At 39.3% G+C, this 27,913-nt stretch overlaps 1 protein-coding gene across 1 annotated transcript; it reads left to right on the forward strand.

Moving 5' to 3' along the window:
• Positions 1-475: 475 nt before the first annotated feature.
• On the forward strand, positions 476-27,913 carry LOC146498379 (polypyrimidine tract-binding protein 2-like). Its single transcript, XM_085139824.1, has 17 exons — positions 476-610; positions 1,842-1,863; positions 2,026-2,077; positions 2,368-2,531; positions 3,212-3,283; positions 3,375-3,446; positions 3,877-4,035; positions 5,179-5,289; positions 6,072-6,240; positions 8,533-8,610; positions 10,067-10,179; positions 12,680-12,713; positions 15,001-15,093; positions 15,463-15,579; positions 25,468-25,567; positions 25,646-25,723; positions 26,414-27,913. Exons 1-17 carry the CDS (start codon positions 603-605, stop codon positions 26,541-26,543), a joined length of 1,572 nt encoding a protein of 523 aa, XP_084995950.1. The 5' UTR covers positions 476-602; the 3' UTR covers positions 26,544-27,913.

Consider the following 27,913-nt stretch of genomic DNA (forward strand, 5'->3'; position numbering starts at 1 on the left):
TCGGCACTTGTGCAGGTGAAACCAAAGGGAAGATATGCTTCACCATAGAATGAAGTTGGTTTGGAAACATATTCAGCTATGCTTCATCTCCTGCTTTGCGTTCGTGTGGGCGCCCGTGCTAGCAGTGTCCAAGCGTTTTTTTTTTTTTTCCCTTTTCATGCCGCGCCCCCCTGCAATGGCTCTGCGCCCCCCCTAGGGGGCGGGCCCCACACTTTGGGAACGTCTGCTGTAGACTTCTACAGGACTGGGTTGTTCCGTGTGCAAGTGGCAGTGAATGAATACCTGTGTCTGTGAAATTAAATTATTTGCTCATGATTTTATGTTTTATCCTACGCAGGGATTTTAACATAAATATAATTCAAGCATATGAGTCTGTAGAGATTCATTTGCTTTTGGAGCCAGCTTCAAGCAGCCTCTAAAATTCTACAGTCGATCTCCCTTTCCCCTCCTCAGCAAAGGTTGGCAGTAAAGCACCTGATGTTACTGTTGTTCACCCTTAAAAGACACGAAGAGGAAGAAGAAGAAGAACGCCCATTTTGCTTAGAGTGTCCGCATCGAAGAGTACAGAAATATCAACAGACAGAAGAGGACAAAGAGCTGCAATGGACGGGTAAATGTATTTATGTTGCAGCTGGTGCTTTTGGGTGTGCTCTCCACAGCTATGCGTGGGCCGTATTCAGAATAAAGCATTTCCCCTGCTCGGTTTGACACAGGCTAAATGTTAGCTCCCCTGCAAATCGTGAAGCTGTATAAAGCGAAGTGCACGACGTTAGCTAGCTAACATCACGAAATGTATTACTGAAATGTCTTGATTGTGTGTGGAGCATTATTCATCAGTATGTTTTATGTGTTTTTTTCTAACGTAATGGTAATGCCTCGTGTTAACAACCTAGTTAGATTAAGACACGTTTCGGCGTAATAATGCATTGTTTTGTGTGTAAAATAAAATTGAACGTTTGCTTGCTACATTAACAAAGCTGCCGGTAACAGTGGAATTAATGTATGTGGTTTTATGGCATTGGCGACTATTACTGTCAGTTATTACAATTTTAATAAGCGATTAGTTAACCCGGCGTTAATGAATCATGTCAAAGCCGACATGACTTGACAGTTGGTGCTGCTCGCGCATTAACTGAAAGCAGGCTCCTTTGTCTGGAATAATGTATGCTACACTCACCTCTGTCGGGGTATTGTACATTAAGGGTTTAAAAAATATATATTATTATTTCACTGTGAGAGTGCGTCGCACAACAGTTTGTGCAGTTAACTATATGCAAAATAATGCAATAAATAAAGGCATTTTTTTGGATTTAGGTTTGTTTTAAAACACTTTAGCATCAGTATCAGGTGCTCATACTTCTCGGACTGTACATTTGGAAAGAAAAGGGATAAACGAAAGGTGTGTAAGAGGAACGTATATCAGTTTAGTAAATATGGCCATATTCAAAGCAGGCTGTAAAGTTGGTGGGTGTGTTGAAACAGAACAAATGTGATTGTGTTAAGCGGCTGTATTGTTTTTCTTCAAGTAGTAATATGATTTAAGGGAATATTAGCACCAAAACTACATATACTTTGTCATTTTTGTTACTCGCCTAGACGGTATATTTTCTACTTAAAGCTCTGAAATAAGAAAATTGTTGTATCTGTGCAGTCATCAGAGCTCCAAAGTATCGACAGTAATAAATGAACACAAGTTAAATTCTCACCAGCAACATAATCATTTCCAATTTTACTAAGCAATACTTCAATTTTGGTTTTAATTATGAGAACAATTACATTGTTTCAGTGCTCACGAGATTTGCATTTTATCCTTAATCTCTTTTCCCATTTGTTTTTGGCAGTGATGTTGCGGTTGGTGTGAAAGTAAGTTGTATTGCTGAGTTTTGGTTTTTTTCCCTCTACTCTTAACAATTATGTATTCCCTGACTGTTTGACATAATCTTTTAGATTTTTCTTTGTATACCTTTCAGATTTTGTTGAACATAGAAGTTTTAACTTTTTTTCTTTTTCTGCTTGTTTTACTAGAGAGGCTCAGATGAGCTCAACATGTACGGTAGCAGCCCCAACTCTATGACTGGTGAGTTCAGTTGTAGCTTGAATGGAACCCACAAGCGTCTCCTTAAAAAGTGTTTTACGTACATATGATACGTGACCTAAAAGGTAAATTCAGTGCTAACGGTTCCCAATATTTCTATATAGTCATGATTTAACATTACAAGTTCATAATAGTTCTGTTCTTACTTCTTTGTTACAGTGATCCTTGAAAATGTGTCAGTGAACAAGTATGCCCAATAACATGACCCAAACTGTGTGGTTTGATATGAAAAGCTATTGATCCTTAATGTTTGTCTATATGTGCATATTCAGCGAATGGCAGTGACAGTAAGAAACAACGCCTGGACGAATCACCTCCCTCCAGAGTCCTCCATATCAGAAAACTTCCCAATGAGGTGTCAGAGACTGAAGTTATCGCTCTGGGGCTGCCCTTTGGAAAGGTCACCAATATACTGATGCTAAAGGGGAAAAACCAGGTGAGCTACAGTGAAATATTCTCGTTTCGGCTAGTGCTAGGATGGAAAATAAAACATTGAACTTTTACACAGAATGGGAAATTAACTATTATGCACTAGGCCTAATGCAAGTAAAAAGGCTATTTTCAGTCGCTCCCTTATTCCAAAGGTGTCACAACAGCAGTGGTGTGATTTATCAGAATCCAAGAACTGAACCTAATGTGAACCTGATCATTGAATACTGTAAATAGATGATGTTACATTGTAAACTGCAAAAGAAGATGATACTAGTTATCACTTTACCCCCAAAAGCAAATGTTGAAAGGACAAAACTTTCCTAGCGAGTGCTCTTGTAACAGTTACGTTTCTCTATCAAAATATGATAGATATGATATGATTTTATCAAAATAAAAGCTCTCTCACATTATTTTAGTCACGGAAAGCCAATACTAACATAAGGTGAGCAGAGTTTATTCCCCCCCCCAAAATTTCATTCCTATATTGAATGAGCGTCTGGCCAGTTATGAATACAGGTGGACTTACTAGTCGATTAAATTCAGTGAGACTGTGTCTGTTCCCCGGGGGCTTTCATTGGTGTTATTGATGCTCTGTGAAATTGTGTTAATTTTTTCCTGGATTTTTTGTCACCTCAACTGTAGCATTATCATTCTTCAAAAGTTGAACATAGTGTACTTTTCCAGGCTTTTCTTGAGTTGGGCACAGAGGAAGCTGCTGTAACTATGGTGAACTACTACACAGCTGTCACACCACAGGTCTGAAGTACAACTTTTTCTATAAGCATTAATGTTTTCCATTGTTGCTTTAATTCTTAGTAACTAATATGTGGATTTGTATTGTATTCAGGTCAGAAATACTCCAGTCTTCATCCAGTATTCCAACCATAAGGAACTGAAAACAGACTCTGCTCTTAACCAGGTAGATGAATTTATTTATTTGTATTTGTACACTAAATGGTCTGTATTTATATAGCGCTTTACTAGTCCCTAAGGACCCCAAAGCGCTTTACATATCCAGTCATCCACCCATTCACACACTGGTGATGGTAGCTACATTGTAGCCACAGCCACCCTGGGGTGCACTGACAGAGGCGAGGCTGCCGGACACTGGCGCCACCGGGCCCTCTGACCACCACCAGTAGGCAATGGGTGAAGTGTCTTGCCCAAGGACACAACGACTGAGACTGTCCAAGCTGGGGTCTCGAACCGGCAACCTTCCGATTACAAGACGAACTCCCAACTCTTGAGCCACGATCGCCCCGACCCACTAAAGACTGTCCTTCACCCAGTCCTCGGTGAATTAATCTTATATCACCTTATATTGTTGTGTCTTTTCTCTTTCCATTCAGAGGGCCCAGGCAGTACTGCAGGCAGTGTCAGCAGTTCAGGATGGAAGCTCTCCGTCCTCTGACCCAGGAGTTTTGGACTTAACTCCACCCCCCAGCCCTGTCCTGCGAATTATCATTGACAACATGTTTTATCCTGTCACATTAGATGTTCTACAACAGGTAAAACATGAATACTAAATTTGGCATTATGTTTGGTATACACAGTCTGGTGTTTTCTGATGTTTGGACTACAGGTCAGAAAAAGAGCACAGAAATAAACTAAGGGTGCATATATCCGATATTTCGATCAGATATCCAGTACTGACCCCAAAACTGGATGGTAAAAATGGTAAATGGACTGGTTCTTATATAGCACTTTTCTGCTGAGCACTCAAAGCGCTTTACAAGATGTCATAACAATGGACTGATCTATAGTTTGAGTCCTTCCTTTCAATTCTGTGTTTGTGTGCTATCCAACAGCTAGCTGCAGAGCTAAGGTAGCATAAAGCTAACCTCAGTTATACAAAGCAGCAGCAGTTTGGAGGCATTTCTCATTGCCAACAAAAGTTTTTTTGCTCAACTGTAAACTGTGGTTAGATGACACAACTTTGCTTTTTCTCACTTTGTCTCCCTCGTTCACTTTCACTCTTATTATATTCTTTCGTAGAGGCATTACATCAGGTCCCAGAGTGAAGGACATTGGTTTGGTTTGGTTTAACACTTCATGGGAAGCTTTTATTATGGTAACATAACATGATGTTGTCAACTCACTCATATTATTTGCTTCCAGATCTTTAGCAGTGCCACACTTCAAGTGTCTGTGAGAAGAAAAAGCATTAATTACTGTGACTGTAATTGGTAGCACTATGTAGGCAGGATAGCGACTACACTTGAAACTGGTATCGCAGCCAACGTATTGGATGTTAACTGGAAAAAAAGGAATCGGTGCATCCCCACATTGATCATCATCCCCATAAGACTTAGGGTTAGGGTTAGGGGGATGTCTATATAGTTTGAAACTGTTATCATAACAAATCTAATTGGTGGGACACTGGGTTGAGCATGTGACCTATATATAGCCTTAATACAGAATCCTGGGTTTGATCTGCCTCGAGGCCATTTACTGTACATTTTGCACGTGGTCTTTCTCCCAGCTTTCCTCTCTTGTCTCCACTGTCCATCATTACAAATAAAGGGTAAAAAGACCCCAAAATACATTTAAAAAAAAGAAAAAAAATTGTGAACCTTACTCAGTTTAAGTTTGCTGCTCATGGTTTTATGGTGTTTGTTATTTTTTTCTTTCTTTCCTTTTCCTCTTCTCAGATCTTCAGTAAGTTTGGGACCGTAATGAAGATTATAACCTTCACCAAGAACAACCAATTCCAGGCTCTTCTGCAGTTCAGTGACCCCGTCAATGCACAGCAAGCTAAACTGGTGGGACCACAAATACACAAACTGGAGTTAACACATCAACAACACATAAAAGATCTTGAATAATCAGGCCCCATCTTATCTTAAAGACTTCATACTGCTGTGTCACCCCAATAGTGTATTTTGCACTCAGAATGCAGACTTACTTATTTCGAATTAGAATGGGAGGCAGATTCCAGGATTCTTGGTTCTGTGCTTCCAGTTTTAATTGAGGAGCCAGACATCCTCTCTACTTTTAAGATTAGGCTTAAAACTTTAATTTCGATAAAGCATATAGTAAGGGCTGGATCAGATAGCCCTGAATCCTCTCTAGTTACACTGCAATAGGTCTTTGCCTTTCCATTGTTGCAGAAGCGCAAATAAAGTATGCAGGCAGATGTATAAATGGCTGACAAAACCAGAAAAAACAATGCTTAATGTGTTGAGCCACTACAAGCTGACAGAGTAGCAACAGTGTCTAACACTTTCTTTTCTCCAGGGTTATTAAAGTATATCTCTGTAGGCTTCAGATCTGTCTTTCTATCTGTCGCCATCTATGTACCAAAATACAGTTGTACAACATTGTCGTTGTTGTTGTTGTTGTTGTTGTTGTTATTATTAATAAAAAATAATAATCTGGTACTGACCTCAAAATATGAGCTAGGAAGTGCTTTGCTCTATTGATTTCGTCTGACATCTTAAAAAAATGTCAGTATTTGATACCACAACATTGACTGCATGAACAGAATCAACTTTTGGAGACTATCGTACAAGCTTTTATTTCTCTTTTGTTCCTTTTACTTCAGTCTTTGGATGGACAGAACATCTATAACTCATGCTGTACTCTGCGGATAGACTTCAGTAAACTGGTCAACGTTAACGTCAAATACAACAATGATAAGAGTCGAGATTACACCAGGCCTGATCTTCCTACAGGAGATGGAGAGTCAACCAACAAGGATCATTCTTTACTGGGTAAATAGACCACCTCCTGAATCCATCTACCAAACATCAACTTATCTGTCCCTCCATTTATCCATAACCCTGTACTGTCACATTCATAACTCCATTTGTTTGCTTTAGATGGAACACATCCACAAAGAAATTCTTTTGCCAGTCATGGGTCAATTTAAGGAAGTGAATTTGAAGCCAGTTACCGACACATTATTACAGTTACACTGAATATGTCGTAATCCTTTCCGCTCTGTATTTCTTTGTGTATTTAAGAATAGAGAATAAAGAATGCAGTTAGTCATTATAATAATCAATCAAGGCCAATAAATGCAAGTAAATAGATTGTTTGACCTACAGAGGGATGCATTTAAAATTAACTTTGAAAATTAAAGTGAATAAATGATCTGGCAGACATGTGTAGGTCCCTTCATGTGTATGCCTCCCCAGACAATTATGACCATCCAACCGGAAGCATAAAGTTCTCATTGGATTCTCCAGACCCTTTCAGATCGTTCACATGTGCTCATGATGAACCTGCTTTTTCTAATCTCTGAAAAACACAGTGCGCAAGTGGTTGACCTGCCAATTCTGGTATTCTGTGGCAAATGCCAGTCGGGCTCCACAGTGCCAGGCAGTGAGTCCAGGGCCCACTAGAGAACACTGGACCCTAAGTCTGTTTCTCTTGTTTGGTCAGTTTGGAAATTTACAGTACTGGTCTCCTGGAGGTCATTGTGTTGAGCAAGATTTCTGTCTCCCATCTGTCTCTTGGAATCCCCTGAGACTGTCCTGGGAGACATCGGACACTAAGAAACCTTCTGGCCGTGGCACGTATTGATGTGCCATACTGGAGGAGTTGGAATACCTGTCCAATCTCTGTAGGGTCCAGGTATCGCTGGTAGCGTCTCGCTACCAGTAGAGACACTGATAATAGCAAAATGCAAAACTAGTTAAAAAACATTAGAAAAGATAAGGAGGAAAACATGTCAGTGGTCCCCACTTGTAAACCGTTCTTGTCACATTGTTGCCCCACTAGTGCACCTGTTGTTACTTTTATTAACACCAAAGCAGCTGTACCTGATTAGCCTTGCCCTTTGCTATTTACCTGACCAGATCAATATCCCATAAGTATAACTGACTTGGTGCTAGGGTCTGGTCTGGGGTGTTTAAAGTTTCTGGGTAATATTATGAGTTGTCCTTTTTAGCCTGATAAAGTCTAGCACGAAACAGTTACAAAGAAATATATTGCACAAGTCGTTGATGGTGCATGGGAGTCAGTTAGAAATGTGCAATACTTCATACTTTTGCAATTTATGCTGTATCAGACACAAAAGCAACTTTTCGTGTTATTGTCTTCATAAACTTGGTGTTCTTTTCTACTGCCCTTGTGCTCTTCCCTTTTACATTAATGTTATTCATTAATCACTCTGAATATATTCTGCAAAACAATCAACTTTAACACCATGCTACTGTATTGTGTATTAGGAAGGGGCAAGTATTTGAATTGATCAACCAATCAAGAGTGTGACTTTCAAACAGACCCAGCTTTTTGCAGTGTAGTGCACATTAGTCATTTTGCTGTTTATACAGGATATTGAAAGCTTATTTTTCTCACAGGCTTCCTAATTATGCGTCTTCTGGATCAGTACAGTAGGTGCACCGGGTCATCTCAACGAACTGCTTATGGTTGGGAAGCATAATGCTTGTTGCCAAATATAGTTGCGGCAAACGACACAAATTATTACAAGATTACAAGTTTGTTGTAGTAGCTACAAATTAAACTGTAGACATAGAGAAGTATCTTCCATCTTTGAAGCAAAAGAGATCTTACTTGCATTTATTTCCATCAGGTTGTAGCTGTGGGTCAGTTTGTTACATTTTATTTGAGAAGCAAGTTTCTTTCTCTTAGACAAGTACACGTTATTCATAGCAAATGACACCATTTGTATACTGACTTTTGGATGTCCGTAACTCGTCTCTGGTCATCCTACTTGTACATAAATCATCTCTGTTCCTCTTTTTGTGAGGTTGCTGGTGTATTGCAGCCATGCTGTAACGCTGATATATTTTAGATCTCATTTAAGCACAGAGTTCTTTTTTTAATGTTAATTTCGTCTCTTCTAATCTGGTGACGATGCAGTATCTGACATGCAGTATCTGAGTAGTTTTCGATAAATATTTACTTATTGACTGTAATAACTCATTAAATATAATACTGTTATTTAGGCCAGTATGGATTTTTGTGATATTTGTACTCTTTGGTGCTAGGTTAGCTAAGTGTTGTGTGGTATAAATCTAGCTGTTATTGTCTTGTAGGTACCCCATCTGGAGCACTAGCTTCCTACTCTAGTGGAGGAGGTTACTCATCTTCTCTCTCCCTCTCGCAGGGTGGAGGTACCTATAATTTTTTTTCTTATTTTTGTTTTTCCATGACTCTGCCTCTGTTACTGCTGCCCTGCCTCCTGTCATGTCCAGCTATGATTACTATGAAAGCATAGTGGTTACGAAATAGGTCGGTTGATATTGGAACTAAATATATAAATGAGGCAAATAGTGGCCGTAAGAAACTGCTGTTTACCATCTTGTAAACAGTTGGGTTCTTTGCAGTCCCCTGTATTATTATAGTTCATCACATAATAAATGTTTTTTCCCAATAATGTGCTGGCATTGATTGACCTGAACTATTTTTATGAGCTTTTTTAATCTTATTTTTAATATTTAAATATATGTATAGGTTGTGTTAAATTAGCTGAACTGTTTAAACTGTGCTTTTTCAGCTTAATTTAATAGCAATACTGAGAGTTTCAGTCTTGAAGAATTTCTCTTTGTAGATTAACTTGTTCTGTTCACCAAAACACTTAAATGGTTTAAATGCAGGTTGTATGTTTTGGGCGTTGACTTTTGTAAAAAAAAAAAAAAAAAAAATAGAAATAATATTCAGTCAGATGTGTGAAAACTTTGCTCATGGTTGTTTTTCTTCCCCATGTTTTAAAATGAGGGGTCTTTGTTGAGAGTGTAAATCTGTGTTGATTCAAATGGCCCTGTTAGTTGAATGCAGTGAGATTTGGGGGGGAAATGTTATGTGTGCTTCATTGTTGTCGACAACTACACCCTCCCCCAGCTGTACAGTTACAGCTGTTACCTGTATCCACTAGCATATTTTTATTGTGTTAAACATATAAAAACAACTCGGAAAAAGCTTTAAAGGTTAATTAAAAAACAAACAAACAAACTCAATAATAACTTATATTATTTACTGTTGTTTTAACTGTTTAGCTGTTATCCATCCACATATGTCCCCCAATTACAGATTACAGCAGCCTTGATCATTCTTTGCTATATGAATGATGTTGACTTTTGAAGGTTATGGGGCTAACAGCTTTTCTAGTGGAAGCCCTGCTTCTCTATGTGGTTTACCTCTATAGAGAAGAAGCAAAAATGTTAAATGGTATAGTGCAGGTAATGTTCACTTTGGTGACCATTCCCTTTCATTTCTGTAGTGCCAACAAGTACTACTTTTTTTTTAAGTTGAGATAGCTAAAGTTAAATGGCAATTGTCATACCACCAATAACCTCAATCATGTCAGACCCTACCCTGAATTGGTTAGGTTGTCCATTTTGATTTCTTTTCATGTCTTTTTTTCTTTATCACATTTGAGGAATTGTTACATATTTCGCATTTCAGATCACAGTAGTTCTTTCATTTAGAATCTGTTAAACTGATTAAAAATAATAGCCCTGCCAATGTTTCATGCAGTTAGCTGACAATAAACAAGTGTGTTGGTGTTTCTAGTTTTTGTAGTTTAGTGTCTAATTCTGAGATGTGCCTTCTCTTGTGCTTTCCGAACAGGAGCCATCAGCCCTCTGAGTGCGGCAGCAGCGGCGGCAGCAGCTGCAGGTCGCGTTGCTCTATCAGGATCAGGAGTGTCAGGGGTCCTGTTGGCATCCAACCTAAATGAAGAGGTACACAAACCATGTGCATAATGTTAAAGTAATATTTTTAAGTTCTGTAAAATGCACTTATTTGAATTGTTGGATGCTGCTGAAGTTGGTAGTAGTGTAAATTCCTGTGTGGGCTGTGGTTGGATGTGTGCTATGTCTTTTGTGTGCTAAATTTTTCCCATATCTTCCTCCACTTAGCTAAAGTATAATACATCGTCTTGACCCCTAAGCTGTTTCAGGGTTTTCTTCACTTAGCACCAAAACTTTTTTCCCCAGTTAAATTGTCCAGTGTGGATTGGCCAATTTATCTTGTTTTCAAGAACTTTCTCAGATTCAGGAATGACTGTTAGGTAGTGGTGTGAGGGTGTGTGTGTCTGTATATGTGTGTTTTTGTGTCTGTGTGTGTGAGAGAGAGAGAGAGAGAGAGAGAGAGAGATGAATCTCCAGAATCTCCATCACAAGTCCTAAATTTTACTGTCTTAAAATATTTTCAACTACTTCATGTTTGATCCCATTGTGTCTGTCAGATGGTGAGAGGTTTCTCTGTAATAAACACCTGCATACTTGTATATTTTGTATCATAGCATTCTATTTAGTCTTTCAATTTTTTGTTAATTTTCTAAGTCTAAATGTGCAACTATTCTGTCATCTGTTTTTCCAGTATCTTCTGTACCTGTTATCTTTTTCTGTGTTCCATCTCTCTATCAAACTCCTTCTCTTTTCCTCTCTCTCTGTCTGTCTTTGTCCCCCTCTGTATTGAAATGGACTTCTTAGTAAAATAGTGGTTTCACACTTCTACCCTTAGTGCAGGAGCTGTATCCTGACTGTTTCATAAGAGCACACAGTTTTCTCTGGTGACCAATCCGCTTGAGAGCAGCAACTTCCACATACACTTGGGAGTCTGCTCAATACAGTCCATTTGTTAAGTAGTGTTTGAGTGTGGTGTGGCCATTCTTCATATTGTAAGTGTTGAACCCAAGTGATGTTTTTCAGTCACTTGCTCATTCTTTCTCAACTCTGTCATCAAATGTATGGATGGATTTTAGCTGTTTTAACACAGTAGACTTGAGTTTCCAGTTTTCATAGTAAAAGAAGTCCCAGACAACGAGCAAAACTTAAAAAAAAAGCTTTCATCCATCTTGAACATTCTAAAATTTTTCGACTAATTTTGATTGTAGTAAAATGTGACAAACTGACACCCTTGTTTTGGCAATGGCCTCTGTTAACACAGAGGATCTAGTTCCAGGGTTGGACTACTTATAGTGATGACACAAGGACTTATTCTAAATGTTAGATTTTTTTTTTAAATAGGATGAAATTTGTAAAATGAATACATGTTCTTTTATGAATAGCTTTTTAGATCGTCCTGGTTTTAAATGGCCGTACATGGGAATGCGCCGACCCAATGCCAGTCGAATCATGACTCTGAAAGCTATATTAGGTATCAGTGACAGCGGGCCAATGAGAAACCAGTGTGACCATTAATGACATCACAGCAGTGTCACACTGAGCTTAAATGACACAAATGCATTCTTTCATTGTAGTTTGCTTTTACAAACAATGATTCCCAGTCTCCTCCTCAGAGGGATGGAAACAGCTTTGTATTTTAGTACTAGTGGACTATTGGATCGGTACTCCGTATTAGCAGGTATATTACAGGTGTTATTGCCTTGGATTGGTGCATCCCTAGTAATATATCATTAGGACCTGTTTGAATGAATAATTTATTGCTTTGCATTTAAGTGGTCTAGCTCCATTGTTTGTATAAAGCTCCTCCACACTTGTCAGTTTGATCTGCCAGACATGGATGGTGGTTCTTGTGGCGCTCGATGCCTCCAGCCATCTGCTTCATGGTACTGTGTCCTTTTGGTTTGATGTGTCCTGCTGCTCACTCTTCCACTCACTCTTTGTTTTTTTTGTTTATTATTCTACCTGCCATCCATTGTTTTGTTTTGTTTTCCTCGCTGTTAAATGCATTCCGAAAGAAATGTTTGCATATGTGTGTAAACAAAACTGGACTGTGTGTGTTTGAAATCCAGCCAGCAATCAATCAGACTCCGTTGATATTCCACTGATGCTCTGTTTACTGACCTCTGCTTTGGTTTTTGTCCTCCTCTCCTCCTTTCTCCTTTCCCTGCCTCCTTTTTTCCCTCCTCTGCTCCCCCTTCACACATTTATTTTCTCTCCATGTGGCCATCCATTCTTTACTGCCGCACACTTCTCTTAACCCGCAACCAATCATCTACATTTGCCCTGAATTATTTTGCCTCCTTTCTCACTTTTTACTCCTCACTTTTCTCACTCTGATCTAAAACCAATTTGGTTTTGCCATTTTGACCCTCCTCCTCTCCGAAACTCCCACTCCCCTATGCCCTTCATCTTTGTTCCACCCCTCACCATCATGGAAACCACCACCCCTCGTCCAACGCTGGGCGGTCTGATTTCTACCTTCGTCTCTCCTCTTCCTCCTCCTCTGCTCCTCCTCTTCCTGTCCTCTGCTCTGCGGTCTCTCTCTCTAAAGATGGTCACGCCTCAAAGTCTCTTTACCCTCTTCGGTATGTTCAACCTCTACTATTCTATCTGTATATCTCTCTCTGTTAATCAAGTTTTGTTCACTTTCTTCAGTGATGTCGTGGACTTCTGTATCTTCCTGTATTTCCAAGCCTTTCTCTATTATATTGTGTACTCAAGAGTTCAAATATACTTCTGTCACCACATTAAAAGTGCAGTGAGTCTGACAGATTGTCCATTCGGTCAGCTTATCTCTAAACTCAAGACACCAAAACCACTTACATATATACCCTATAACGCATAAGAACTCTGCCTGGTCCACAGTTGGTGTAGCAGGCCTTCAGTCAAAAGACAAGTTTCTGTTTTGTTTTTTTGTTGTTGGTGTTTTCTTTTTACATGTACAATTACAGAAAGCCGAAAAAGCCAAACTGTCAACTGCATATATGTATCTAAAATACTGCACCATATTTTCTTCAACTTAAGAATTTTTTCAAGTCAATAGTCGGGTGTCTCTGTGAACACTGAGAGAGCTTTTAATTGTTCATACTGAGCATGGAAAAAAATGTATGCTATATGGACAAATCTTAAAATTTAGGTGTGTTTAGACTCTTTTGCCACAGGAGTATAAAATTATACATCTAGCCATGCAGTCTGCAATTTGTGGAAGAACTCAGTGAATTGGAGCATGGTACAAAAATAAAATGGTGATGTTGCAATAATTCAAATCGTAAAAGTAAAGTAAAGGTACAGAGCGGGGTCACTAATGCTCTGCTGACCCAAACATCCTCTGCCATTAACATCTACACAAAAACACACAGCAAAAACTTCACAGCATGGTTTTCCATGGCTGAGCAGCTTCTGTACGTGTAGCTGGCATTGACAAGGTTTCAGACTGAGCTTAACAGTTTATGATATATCTTTAGTTTTGCATGTTTCTCGTACCACGGCACACACAGGCCAGTAAAAACAAGAGAAAATGTTTTTTTTAATATCCATGGCCATTTAGAATCACCAGTTAATCTAACATGTATGTCTTTGGACTGTGGGAGGAAGCAGGATTTTTTTTTAGTGGAAATCCATGCAGGTACAGGGAGAACAAGCCCCAGCCAGTCAGTGCTTGAACAAGTATTTGCTTTAATCACCCTAATTTTTTTCTTCTTCTTATAATTTTAAAACTGTACCCTAAAAGTGCATTAGGAAAGGGATTATTTAATGACTAGGAACCTGTTTCAGTGTTGATATGAACACCTGACTATTGTTTTAGGACTAACCTTTAAATACATAGAACATCTGCCTGTGAAAATGTAATTCATTGTAAAAGTGAGTGCTGAAAGATTTTACCGCCAGTAGAAGTAATAGAAGCGTTGTTAGAGCCCCACAGCGACCACAAATGAGATAAAATTTGTTTTAGATGAAATGGCAAAATAAATATTTGTTCCACTCTGAAGTTTATTAGCAAAGACCACGGCAGAAAGTATTGCATCCCTGCAGATCTCTGCTATCTTTCTCCTTGTGCCTTGGCTACCATGTGTCTTTTAGTGGGTTTTTCTTTTTTTCCTTCCTTACTGATAATCAGGTTGATCACGACAGTCCTGTGTACTCATTAAGACTCATTCTTGCGCTACTTTTCTTTCTATCCTTTTTTTTCTAGATTTTGTTTTAAACAAGTGCAGTCAGTTTGCAGTTGGATTTTGCAGCCAATCAATCCTCTAAATAAGTTGTGTCACAAAGGTCACATTGGACTGTCGAGTAGCACGAGAGTTTCTTGCCTTTACACTCATATAAACTAGTTTTTAGTTTTTGCAACTCCAAGATGTCCACAGTTCAAAATATCTCCATTCAAAATCACTGAAAAGTTGTTCTGAGTTCTAACTAAGTCATGTTCCTGACTTAGTTTACTCTATATTTGTTTAATGACGTGTATTTTTGACCATGTCCGTGTCTAGTTTTCCATTTTGAATTGCATTATTAGGCTGGATTTGTGAGTCCTGCATACACTGCTCAATAATCAATCAGGTGTCATTGCTAAAGCTCAACCACGATTTTCTCATTGGTTCACAGTCATGATATAAAACTACTCAGGTTCACAGAGGCATTTTATTGACTTTAAAGTTGAAGTCAAATGGGAAGATTCCATCTTTTTCATTTGTCTTTCTAGCACTAACTTTATTCCTTCCATCCTTCACACTTCTCCTTTTTTTATCTTCGTCGGCTCCATCTCTCCTGCTCTGTCTGTCTTCTTTCTCTTCTCCCCTGCTCTCTTTCTCTCCTATCGATCTCCCTCTCTCGCTCGCGCTCGTTCTCTCTCGCTCTCTCTTTCTGTACCTTCAGGGGTCTATGGTGATGTGCAAAGGGTAAAGATACTCTACAACAAAAAGGACAGCGCTCTGATTCAGCTGTCAGATGGCAACCAGGCTCAACTTGGTAAGTTTGAGATCATTTAAGGCACGATGCTTGTATTTTTACAATCACTGTTTCAGGCTTAATGTGAAAACTTGGCAGTTCCACTGGTTGAGATATTTTGAAAAAGTCTTTAGGAAAAAATTATTTATTTATTATAATACATTTATTATTTCACTGAAAAAAATGTTCTGTTAAAGATTCTCATTGATATGAAGAAAATGAAATGTGCTTTTGTTTTTGTAGCGCTTGAGATTTGCATGTACAAAGTCACTCGAGTAGTGATTTTGATCATTACAGTACAGTAATGATCAAAATCACTGCATCAGAAAATTTCATATTGTCAACATTTGTCAAGTTTTTTTTCTCTTGGTTTGCATTTCTCACCTGTAGCCATGAGTCACCTGAATGGTCAGAAGGTATTTGGCAAAGTGATGAGAGTGACACTGTCCAAACATCAGACTGTGGCTTTGCCCAGAGAAGGACTGGATGACCAACTATTAACTAAAGGTAAGATGATCCTGGAAGGCAACAAGGCAGTATCTTTCACGTTGCTTGTTGTGTATCAAAGGATTAACCCAGCCACGGGGGGGCACAGTACAATGGCTTGTCCAAAATAGTAGCACCTTTTCCTGTAATCATCATTAAAACCTTTACTGGAAACAGCTGGTGGGAGTCCTTCATCAAACCACCTGTTTAACAAACTCCGATGTGAAGAAAAGCAAACTTTGCAGCTGCTCACATCCACTGCCACTTTTTACACAGTGAAAAATCTGCAGTAAAGCTACAAAGGTTGTACTGAAATATACAGAAGTTAAAATGAAACATGCAGATGAACTGTTAATGTAATCCAATTTGGTGTTTAAATTAGACAACTGGCTGAAGGCTGGAGACAGCCATTCTGTTTTAATTTTTAACAGTGTACAAACTTAAAACACTACAATTTCTAAAACTTTTGTTTTTGCACCTTTGAATATTTATTATTGCTCATTAATGAGACAAAAGTATTTCTTATCCAATTTATCGATGGAATAATCAATGAAATACTTGATTACTAAAATAAGTGATAACTGCAGCCTTACTCCAAAGCTGGTGTCAAGCCCTGCATCAAGAATAGCTGCTCCCTACAGGTGTCGCCACTGCAGCCCAACCCTCTGTGTGTTTTCCTTCACTACACTCAAACAGATCCTGTATGGAAATCTCGTTATTTATGATCCACATGTTTGACTTTACCAAAATTTTGTGTGGCATACCAAAAAGATGATTGTGTGTCAAAGGAGAGACTTGACTTAAATAAAACTTTTGCTCACTTTGCCCTTTTGGATGTTACACTTCTATCGCCAACTTCATTATTTTAAATAAAGAACATTGAAACAACTGTTATTTGATGAAAAACAGCTGTGGCCTGATCTAGTTACATAAGTGCATAAAACAATATGTAGTTTTATCGTAAGACCCATAAAGTTAATTTAAGATGCTAGAAAGTTTTTTCTCTGTCTTAATGGCAGCGCTGTCCTGCTTGGGAGAACCAGATGCCATATTCAAAGATTGTTCAGCTAGTCCAGGGGTCTGCAACCTTTAACACCCAAAGAGCTATTTGGACCCGGTTTCCACACTAAAGAAAACACTGGGAGCCGCAAATACTTTTTGACATCTAAAATAAAGATAACACTATATATATTGTGTTAAGAGATATATTCTAAAACACTTCTTCAGTAGAGAATCAGAGAGGAGAAACACACAGATTTACTTGCTAGCAAGGGCAGCCTAGAGTGAGACTCAGAGACTCGCACTGAGGACTTGCCCTGGTTCTTTATTTATACACTTCAGTGGGTGCTTGTGTGGTGTGTGTGTGGTGTGTGTGTGTGAGGGGGGGTCAGAGTGTGACCCCATAAAGACTTCCCTAAAACTGCTGGTCTGGAAAGTCCAGCAGTTCATCAAACCAAAACCACTTAGACTGGAAACAGATATAACTACGTTAATCCTACCGTAAAACAATAAAACAAGGTACGAACTTTATCATGCTCCTGGGATGTGGGGGTGAAAGCCAGAACACCCTGGAATGTTACAGACTTCCTAGGATGAGACATCCTTTCAATAAACACAAATGGTTACATGCAGTATTCTACCATATACAAAATTATATCATTAAAAGATTATACTGACTACTAAGTACAATTTTCCATTGACATTCCCTCCTGTTGTCAGTATACATTTAAATGAGATATCAGTATGTAACATCTTGTTGTACATTTTCTGTCACATCGTCATTGGTCACACAAAGTCTTCATGTTCCAACAGGTCGGAGTCATTATCATCACTTGTCACGGCTATGTAATCAGCAACAGTGGAAAATATTATGCGGTTAATCAAGAGTTTTAAACATGGCAGTATACACGTTACAAAGACACAAAATAAAAGTAGAAATATCCCAACTCCGATGAGTAGTCTTTTTAGCACCTGTAACCAGGAGCTAATGTAAAGCCAAGAAAACCTGTCACTTGTATCGCTTACATAGTCCTGATTTTGGGCCTGCTTTGATTTGTCTCAAAGGCGTGCTGGGCATATGAGAGCAGACATAATAGTCTGTATTTGCCGATTCTGTCTTTGTCCTGTAAAGGTGAGCGTCGTAGTCAAGGTAACCAGGAGGGTCCACCTTCCCATGGCTACGAACAGGTCCGTCACACCCTACTACTTGGTTACTCTAGAGTTGGCCAATGGCTGGAGGTTGAAGTGCGAGCAATTCCCTACGGGCGCCCAATCAGCACTTCCCCCTCGCCACTGAAGCAACCAAGTGAGGGTGAAACTTTCCTCTACTAGTTGATTTCTGTGGAGGAAGTGGAATCCTCTGGGACCTCAACCTTTTTGCAGTTGCTCTGATGTATCCAGGAGGGTCTCTCCGCTATTTTGCAGGCAGTTGGAGTGGTCAGAAGCACTTGAAATGGCCTCTATCAACCCCCATCACCTTGCTTTAGGCCTTCGTCCTGCGATAGGAATATTTATGACTTTTCTACTGTCCATCCTCTGCAGAAAAACCCCTCTGTGGAAAGGGTACTGGGTCCAGTTATCTTACTGCTGTTATGATCCCAGTAGTCTTCAGAGTGTCATCATATGCACAGTACAGTGACACAGCATTAGGTGATGTTCATAGGAAACTGCTGTCATCACCACCATAGCTTCTGGTTCATGTGCTTTTCACAGAATCATGATGTCATCCTCGGACTCCCCCTGCACTGTCGATGGAGCTTGGCACGCTCCCCTCATCCTTCAGGTGCCTGTCTGTTGTCCAAAATCTCCTCTGTTGGCCTCTGGAAATCCCCCTTGGCACAGCTCTCATTCCAACGCAGTTTCGTGGTCCTTGCTGTGGCTCCAAAGTCTAATCTCATGATGGGCCCCAACCAGCTTGACCTATGACCTCAACCACTGCCTGGGCTGTCAGCTATGCCTGGAATGGTTCTTGTTTCTCACTGGGCCTCTGAAGATTTCTCAGGAGATGACTGCTGCACCTGTATTTCCTTGCTAGGAGGAAAAACTTCTATTTGGAGAGCATGTCAACAATCATCAAACCACATTCTTTAGTTCAGTGAACTTCACTTATAGGCCATCAAAGCCTCATTTGAGCATGGATGCACCACTTGCATAGGCTTAATACCCGTTGAATGAACTGTTAATCACACAAATCGCTGCAAAAATCATATAAAGCATAGTTTAATGTTAATTCATTGTTTCATGTTAATCCTGGACCCCTCCTCTTGACGCATGGACACTCCCATGAGTCAACTCATCAAAACCAGATTCCTGTCTTAAAGAAAAAGGTTAGCTAGATCATGTCCCAGGCAACATCAGGGTGTCTCCTCCTCTGGAGCAGCACCACCCCGGACCTATAATCCTGCAATAAAAGATGTTAGTGTGTTTTGCATATTAAGTTTGCTTAACACCTGGCTCCGCCAGGAGCCTGCATACACACCATAATGGCCTGGAAAACAAGGTCTGGAAGTGAAATCAAACTTCACACTTGTAAACAATTATATCATAAGAGTAATAAAGCATTCAACATCAGCAAGACAAGTATCATGTGCAGGTTTTTTCAAATCAGTAAACTACAAATATTTCCATAATTTGCCTCAGACATGGATCATCCCATGTACTCAGTTAACATTTATGTAATCGGTGACTTCTCTTAAGCAAAGTCACTCCACTCATCAATCACTATGAGCTCAATGGTGGTTAGCTAATGAGCCCCATATTAAATTATTCCATAAACACTGCATCTCTTATTTGTTTTTCTCATGTTACTTGTCCGCTTCTGCTGAATTCTCTACATGTACTCTTAGAAAAACAAACATTAGCAACACACATTGACCATCCCGATGGTCAGATGCAGGTCGACAGTTTCCAGAGGTGCCATAAAAAGACCATAAAGTTAGCCATCCATAGCTGTGGAAAGAAGTGACACTAGTTTTCAACACAGGAAACACAGTGTAACAGCATCACCAACTCAAAACCTATAAACACAGTTTCTTCACACTTAAACCCAGAAATCTTGTAGTAGAAAAACATTAACTAGTTGTTCTGGTATAAGTCACATCATCAAATCACAAGAAGAACTGTAATGCTGTAGAAAAGAAATGTAAATGTTAGCGCTGCGCGGGTGTATACACTCTTTCTCACAGTAATCTCTGTGAGCAACACAAACCCATGAATAACACACCTCTGGTAGATTCACAAACACAGAAAGTGGCATTTAAAAGTTAAATCGGTATGCAACCTCGGATGTTGCTGTCATCTTTCTGCTCCTGTAAAAAGAAACACATAAATTCATCCACCCTTTTGGCCTGTCTAGGTGGAGGTTAACTTTGAGTCGTGGTCAAGTCTTGTCAGCTTTTACCAGTCAGTCAGTTTGTTTTCATTTCCATTTCACTCATTCATTCATTCATTCATCCATTCTTTCTTTCTTTGCTGATAGTGGAAACTATCGCCGCATTTGATTTCCACCCTCAGCAAAATGACGTCATTTCAAAAGAAAAAGAACTTATAATTGGATTACCTCGCTGAATCCTTTTTAGGCAGGGACTCTCATTTTCTAATTGTCCCAAATAAGTGGCTTTCTCCTGAGCCCATTTCAATGTGGAGAAACTCACTTGTAACAATTTTTTTTTTTTTGACGACGTATCGTATAGCGCTTCTAATCGTGCAGATCTGCTCAAACAGAGATTATCAAACAAAACTTTCAGTGCACTGTGAAAATAACAAAATAAAAGGGCCTTGTTAAGTCATGACACAAGCTCCTCATCTCAGGAGGGTAAATCATACCATCAGCATGGTTTATCATACCATCATACTAATTGGCAGGCTCAACTTCACAGCAAAAGAAAAATCATCAGCTAGATTCACTCCAAACCAACCATCGGCTGCACAACACACAACATAACCCTAATATGTTATGAGTTTAATCCCCAAGTCTGTGCCTTTCACTCATTTAGGCCACAGATCCATATTATCCAGTTTTTCTTTTTTCCCGTCATCATAGACATGAGACATGTCATCAGCTATTTCACAAAAGACGTTTGTTCTGATGTATTCAGAGTTGTGTATCTAGGTACAGGATTCACTCACACATCAAAACAGGAAACTCAGTGTTTTAGAGTCTCCACTCTAACAAACTCCAACACATCTCATTCACTCGTGCTAGAATTCAGTCACCTTTCATTAATCTAAGAACGATCAACTAATTTGCATATCAGCTATTAACCCACTAAGATGACAGGACAACAGAAATGCATGTTCAAAATGTAATCACAAAAATAGGATTTCCCTCATACAGTAAATTATTTGTGCTGCATCAATTAAGCAGAAAGCATCTCCCAATTTACTATATTAACAACTAAATTTATTGTCTGATTTCTGGTTGGTCAAACCAGAATCTTTTTTCCCACAAAAGTTAAACTGTTGTCCTGCAACCTAGAGAGTCAATTTTTTATTATTGGATAAATTCAGCATTTGATAACAAGTGTCTGTTAAATTTACCCTATTTTAACACTGATGAGAGATAACAAGCTAATTTTCATTGCATGTGTGTTTGTGTTATTAGGCAGGTTTAATGCATGTCTGTGGAGCTGCACATCCAGCAGAGCATGTTCTTAAAGCTGCCTTTCCTACACATTTCTCTGCGATTATTTAATCATTTTGTAACTAATGTGCTATGAGCCCATTGATCTTTGCATCACTTCTCGTCACACTAAGTGACTTGGACAAGATGGCAAACAGACTCACATGCTTAAAATGTTGTCTAATCTTCATGAGTTCTCTTGTGTTTGTGTTAGTAGGGTTAATGCATGTTTTGCTTGTGTGTGTGATTTTGTATGTTTCTTTTTGCAATGTTTCAGACTCTTTCACAATTTTCCACTTAAGCAGTCAGTTTTCTTTTCCCCAGGTTTACTAACCCAAATTTTGATTTCCCATATTGAAAACAAAATTCCTATGTGTTCTCACCACTGCTCTCACTGTGTTGTCCTCTCCCACTTCAACAGTCCAATAGCAGGCAGTTCTCCTTCAGCTTTGTCCTGTGTTTCACTGTCTCTTCTTGCCATTTTACTCCAAAGGTGGCAAATGTCAAACTCCAACAGTCTCCTCAGTTCTCCTCAAATGTTCTTGTCACATGCACAGTGAATTTGCAGCTTATTGGGAACACAGTACCATTCATCCAATCAGGCAGGATGATGGGTTTGCTCTTCTTCTCCGATGCTGTTTGTCCACACTGCTGCTGCTTGCTGGGACTCTTTGCTCGGGAGTCTTTGCTCAGGACTCTGCTGCTGTCTCTTTATCTGCCATGTTATTGCTCTTTGGAGCTGCATTCCTTGTCTTCAGGGAGGAGTGAGAGCTCGCTTGTGAGTTTGAGAGACACATGGTGCTGTAAATAAGTTAGCCAGAAACTTGGCCTGAACGTTTCCAATGATGTTAAACTATAACTTTATTCCGACCGCTGCATGTGGAAAATTGATTCAGGTCTGCTTGTCACCTAAAAGTGACAAACTAAGACATTTTCATTATTATTATCACTGCTTAATCAACACACACAACTCTCTCTCTCTCTGTTTTTGTGAACTGTCCTTTCTTAAAAGCAGAAAATAAGATTGTAGTTGTTCTTGGCTGATCAACACAAAACCTTTTTCCTATGATTATTTTTCATCTACAATGTAAATTTTGTCTCTTTTTCACTCTTTTTTTTTTTTTTTTTAAATAGCTGGTGACCTGCAGAATCACCGCTCTCACAATCAGAGGCAATTACTTTTACACAGCGCACAAAAACACTGTGACGTCAGACACATTCACACTCACTTTTTTCATCTGCGTAAATAAATCATTTGGCCAATGGCATGTGCCATGGTGATCCATAAGTATGATCACAAGTTTATTTAATTATTTTCAACCCAACAAAACAAATAAACAAAAACATGATGCTGATGCTATGAACACTCTACACACATGAGTCAAGATGTAGGAAAACTGCTCACGGAAACTCTGCACATTCCAGTTATCACAGTTATCATAATTCTGTTTCCCTCTCTTTAAAGAGTTCTTAGCCAGATCTCAATCTGATAATGTGTAGCTTGCTCATCAGCTCAGAAGAGACCACAACGCAACCTCACACAGTGGTTGCGTGCTTTGCCCCACAGTGGCAAAGACTTGCACTTTCATATTCAATTCAGCTTCTCCATCATGTAGTTTTCAGCTGCTTCATACAGGGTTCAGCATATTAGTTGTTTTCATAGGTTTGCTCTATATCTCAACAATGGCTCATATTAGGATGACAGTTTTTCAAACAGGTCAAGTGCCTCTATACACGTAATTAGTTAAAGTATTTACCTATTCTACTTCATATGTCATTGTACTGAATTTGAGCAACCCTAAGCTTAATGCAGATTACTTTCAACAATTATCCACCTCACATCATGACTGACTGAGGTGCCTCCTCATATTAATATTATTTCATCATTGACACCAGTTTACAGGTTGTTATCCTTGCTATTATTAGTATGAATACATTAAAGATAAGTTGTAATTTAGCCTTTTGTTTATTCTCCATTTTCAAAGATTTTGCTGGGCCGTCGCTGGCACGCTTGACTTCAGAGTGGTTTACTGATACGGCCTTCGACTTCACCCTAACGGTGAAGCGGTATCAGTTTTATGAGATGAAACTCAACCGTTCTCCTTTGTCACCAGTACTTGAGCCTCAGCAAAGAAAACAAAAATGGAAGTAATTCAGCAGCTTATTGTGCTGTAAAATCAACTTACTTCCAGACACACACACATATAGACATTTGCGCGCTAATTTGTCACGAAGTATTTCACGGCTACCTCTAAACCCAGTCTAAACACAGTTCCTTTTGGCGAACTTAAACCTAATTTGTCACGAAGTAATTTCAGCTACCTCTAAAACTAGTCTAAACACAGTTCCTTTTGGCCAACTCAACCTATTTTATCACGTGACTTTTTTAAACCTTTGCGGCCGTTTTATATACCAAAATAGTGTTTCTCACCCTCCGACGTCTCACTGGTGATTCGGATCATCAGACTGAATCCCAGCGCCGTGGACCAGGCCACCGGCCCAGACCCGAATTCAAGTCCTGGGGCTCTCTCCTCGTCTAAGAGGGCTGTGCACAGGCTTCAGTGCTGGTTCCCCACGGCGTCAGGAATCAGTGCTGGATCTTGGAACAGAGTCACAGATAACAGTTCTGATGTTTTCTGCTCCGGCTACGAAGGACCAAATAATGTTAAGAGATATATTCTAAAACACTTCTTCAGTAGAGAATCAGAGAGGAGAAACACACAGATTTACTTGCTAGCAAGGGCAGCCTAGAGTGAGACTCAGAGACTCGCACTGAGGACTTGCCCTGGTTCTTTATTTATACACTTCAGTGGGTGCTTGTGTGGTGTGTGTGTGGTGTGTGTGTGTGAGGGGGGGTCAGAGTGTGACCCCATAAAGACTTCCCTAAAACTGCTGGTCTGGAAAGTCCAGCAGTTCATCAAACCAAAACCACTTAGACTGGAAACAGATATAACTACGTTAATCCTACCGTAAAACAATAAAACAAGGTACGAACTTTATCATGCTCCTGGGATGTGGGGGTGAAAGCCAGAACACCCTGGAATGTTACAGACTTCCTAGGATGAGACATCCTTTCAATAAACACAAATGGTTACATGCAGTATTCTACCATATACAAAATTATATCATTAAAAGATTATACTGACTACTAAGTACAATTTTCCATTGACATTTTGTTTTTTACCTTTATGCTTTGTGTGAACAACTAAGCTGTGTTGCTTATGAAATCCATGAAGTGCTACAGAGAAAATGACATTTTATTTATGCAATTAACACATTTTGACCTCTTAAAGAAGTATAACAAAAGGAAAGACACCCAGCTGAACTAAAATTATCCATGTAGCAAACAAAAACTGTTATATCGCCTTTGGGCTTTTGGAGCTTTGACCTGACTTTTAAAAAATAATTGGAAAAAAAGCACTATGCTGCTGAAAAATGGAAAATAGATATTTGTTAAATTCTGCCTAAATATGTATTTTACCTGGTTAATGTGTGTGGCGGGGCGTGGTCTGCAGCGCCGCTGCAGGGGAGGCGACGCACCTGAGATGTACCCGCATAGATAGCACCCGTCTGTGCTCTCTATGCTGTTGTGTTATTATGTGTCGGGCTGTGAGCTGAAAAGCTACAGCCGGCTGTATGCGTACAGCAACCGTGTGTGAAAAGTGGTCAGTAAAGAGATGCTGAAAAGCATGTTCATAGAAACATCGTCGGGTCTGCCGTGATATGTTTACAATAAGACTTCTGGTCCCGAACCTCTGCGCACAGCGTCTGCAAATCGGGGCTTTCATCTTTACGCAGGACTGTAAGCTGTCGTCTGTGAGGCGTGAGTGGTGTTTGTTTTTAACATAGTTCATGGTGGAGAACAGCTGCTGACATAATGTGGATCCAACCCCCAGGCCTACCTGGGGTTGAAAGTCTCGATAAAGGCACGGCGTTTCTGCGGGTACACCGGCTTCCGCGAGTGTGACGCTTATTTTGAGCAATGAAAAAATAATAGAATATAATTTTATTTTTATATTTCAATATCACAATAAACTTCCAATTTAGAACTACAAGTTAAAAAAGAACTAACATAAATAAATTACACTTCAGCTAAATACTTCTAATTTATTTTCCCAAACCACGCGGAGCCGCAGTATAAGGACTAAAGAGTCGCAGGTTGCCGACCCCTGACCTAGTCCATGAGTCTAAAAATGTCTGTAGTTTCTAGATTTGGTTATTGAATTATTAGCAAAACTTTTTAGCAGGTGTTTTTGTCAAGATGTGGATATTTTGTTTTCAATACACAGATTTTTCTGGCTCACCACTCCATCGCTTTAAGAAGCCAGGATCGAAAAACTTCCAGAACATCTTTCCACCCTCGGCAACGCTTCACCTCTCCAACATTCGGTAAAATAGCCACGGACACATTGTATTATTTATAATTCTTTGTTTCAAGGTTATAACAGTTGCTGTTTTCCTGTTTAGTGATGGGGTAGGAGAGGATGACCTGCGTCTTCTGTTCTCCAACAGTGGAGGGACTGTGAAGGCCTTCAAGTTTTTCCAGTAAGTAACCTTTCAGTATGAAGTTATTTAAGACACTACAAGTGGTATTCGTTCTACTTTAAGTTAAAAGCAGCACTTTGAAACACTTTAGATAAGTAGCATGCAATTCACTGGGGTAACTTACAAAAGAACACTAGAACCACAAGGGGATCATTTTGACCCTTTGGAATTTTTTTAATTATGTAACTGTGGTCAAATTAAAACACTATCATTTCATATTCCCAAACTATTCCTATAATGGGTTTTTTCATCAAATGGGACATCATTTTGTTCCCATAGAAATTAATGAATAACAAGAACAGAACATGTTGGGTTGCCTAGCAACACATATTGTTTACACACATTTTGATATGCATATTGCTATGACATGAGGCAGAGCTAGCTGGATGTGATGGATTGATAAAAGGTGAATAGTTACTCCGGGATTGAAAGGTCGTGGGTGGGATGCTAAGTCGTGTCAGAGCGCGTTAAAGAAGGTGGAGTGTGTTACAGAACACGTGGAGAACCTGGTGGCTGTACAGAGCTCAGCAGCCTGAGCTCCAACTGTTTATTGATTGATTTATTAATACATTCTAATATATATTTGAACATTGCAGCCTGTAATGAAATTATCAAATTATCAAATTCTGGCAGTTGTAATGTTTTTGTTGCTTCCTGTGACATTCAACTTTTCTTTGTTTCCTGATTAAGAGACCGTAAGATGGCTTTGATCCAGATGTCATCAGTTGAGGAAGGGATCCAAGCCCTGATGGATCTTCACAACTACGACATGGGAGGAAATCACCATCTGAAAGTCTCCTTTTCAAAGTCTACCATCTAATCCAAATCCTTGTCACATTCAGATCTGTGACAAGCCAACAAGTCACTGTCAGTGGTCCCCTTTTTGAAAATTTCCTTGGAATAGTTTTCAGTGAAAAAAATGAGAAAATCAGAATTTCACTACAATATATTTTCTCAACCAGTAGAAGCAGTGCTTACCTCAGTCTCAGCCCAGAGGCAGTTCTGCTTTGATCCGTACAACATGTTAAAGAGCAACTAAACACCAGCTGAATGTGTTATCTTTGTTTACCAAGGTTACAGGTGAAAAAGACTTCAAATCTAACCTGGTGTTGAGATCCTCTTTAGAGCAGTACAGACTGGTAGTTTTCATTTAAAGTGCGGTCTGTGGTTTATTTCGTGTTGAACTGTCTGTCAGAGTTGACCTCTCCCTGAATTTATCTTTGAAGTCTGAGTCACTTCTCTATGTATTCCTTTCTGAACCAACTACTCTTTCAGCAGATACCAGTTTAAACATCAGGCTGGCATTGTTCTGAAAGCCATTTACATCGTCTCTGCTCCTCTTTGGTTGTCTGTTATTTTAAGATGTTTTCTGGACTCTTCCGCTTCTTCAGATCTCATGTAGTTCATTGCCAAAGTATGACATGTTCAAGGGAAAAAGAAATCTAGCAGTGGGCATACAGGAGTCGAAAGAAATGTAAATATGACCAGTATTACATTAGAAGCACTCGTTACTTAGAGGGGGTTTCTTTACCTACACCCAGTCATTTTAAAACGTAGTTTAAACACCAAGTGTACCAACAGTTTTTGACACTTAATGCACAAGAGTCATTGTGTCACAATTTCACCATTTCTGTTTTTTTTCCCTTCACTTGCATACTTTCTTGCTGGTTATCCTGTCTCTGAACAATCATTTTGGAAATTGTTTCTACATTTAAAGAACATTAGAAAGTCTATTGTACCTTTTTTCTATATGATTTTAAAAAGATTTGTAGGAATGATAGTCATCGTTTGAAGTGATTTATGCTTGTTTCGGACATGTATGTCCCTGAAATGTCCTTCACAGCACAACATAGAATGTATCGACTCATTGTAATCATATTAAGGATGAAAAGGTGATGCCATCTGTTTCCTGTTTAAATCCCATCTCAGTCATTGGAAAAGCAGCCGTAAGTGGATGCACACACTCACATGCACAGGATTCTTGCTAATGCTATCTGTTTAAACAAGGTTTCAACATGTCATTCTGGTCTCTTGATATTAGGATAACCCATCGGGACCTAAGTACATGTGCCTTTAGTTTGATTTTACTGTTGTGTTTTTAAACAACATGTGTATTGGTAATCATTGCCAATCTTTTGTTGTAAACCTATGTTTGGAAAAAAAGTCTTGTTAATTTTAAAAAGAAGCAAA

The sequence above is a fragment of the Neolamprologus multifasciatus genome, chromosome 18 (assembly GCF_963576455.1).
Source record: "Neolamprologus multifasciatus chromosome 18, fNeoMul1.2, whole genome shotgun sequence".
Lineage (NCBI taxonomy): Eukaryota > Metazoa > Chordata > Actinopteri > Cichliformes > Cichlidae > Neolamprologus > Neolamprologus multifasciatus.

Excerpts from the sequence above, each read along its gene's own strand:
- LOC146498379 (XM_085139824.1), top strand. Across the intron at positions 3,447-3,876 it reads CAGACTCTGCTCTTAACCAG|AGGGCCCAGGCAGTACTGCA; the intron begins GTAGATGAATTT and ends CTTTCCATTCAG. Across the intron at positions 10,180-12,679 it reads CATCCAACCTAAATGAAGAG|ATGGTCACGCCTCAAAGTCT; the intron begins GTACACAAACCA and ends CTCTCTCTAAAG.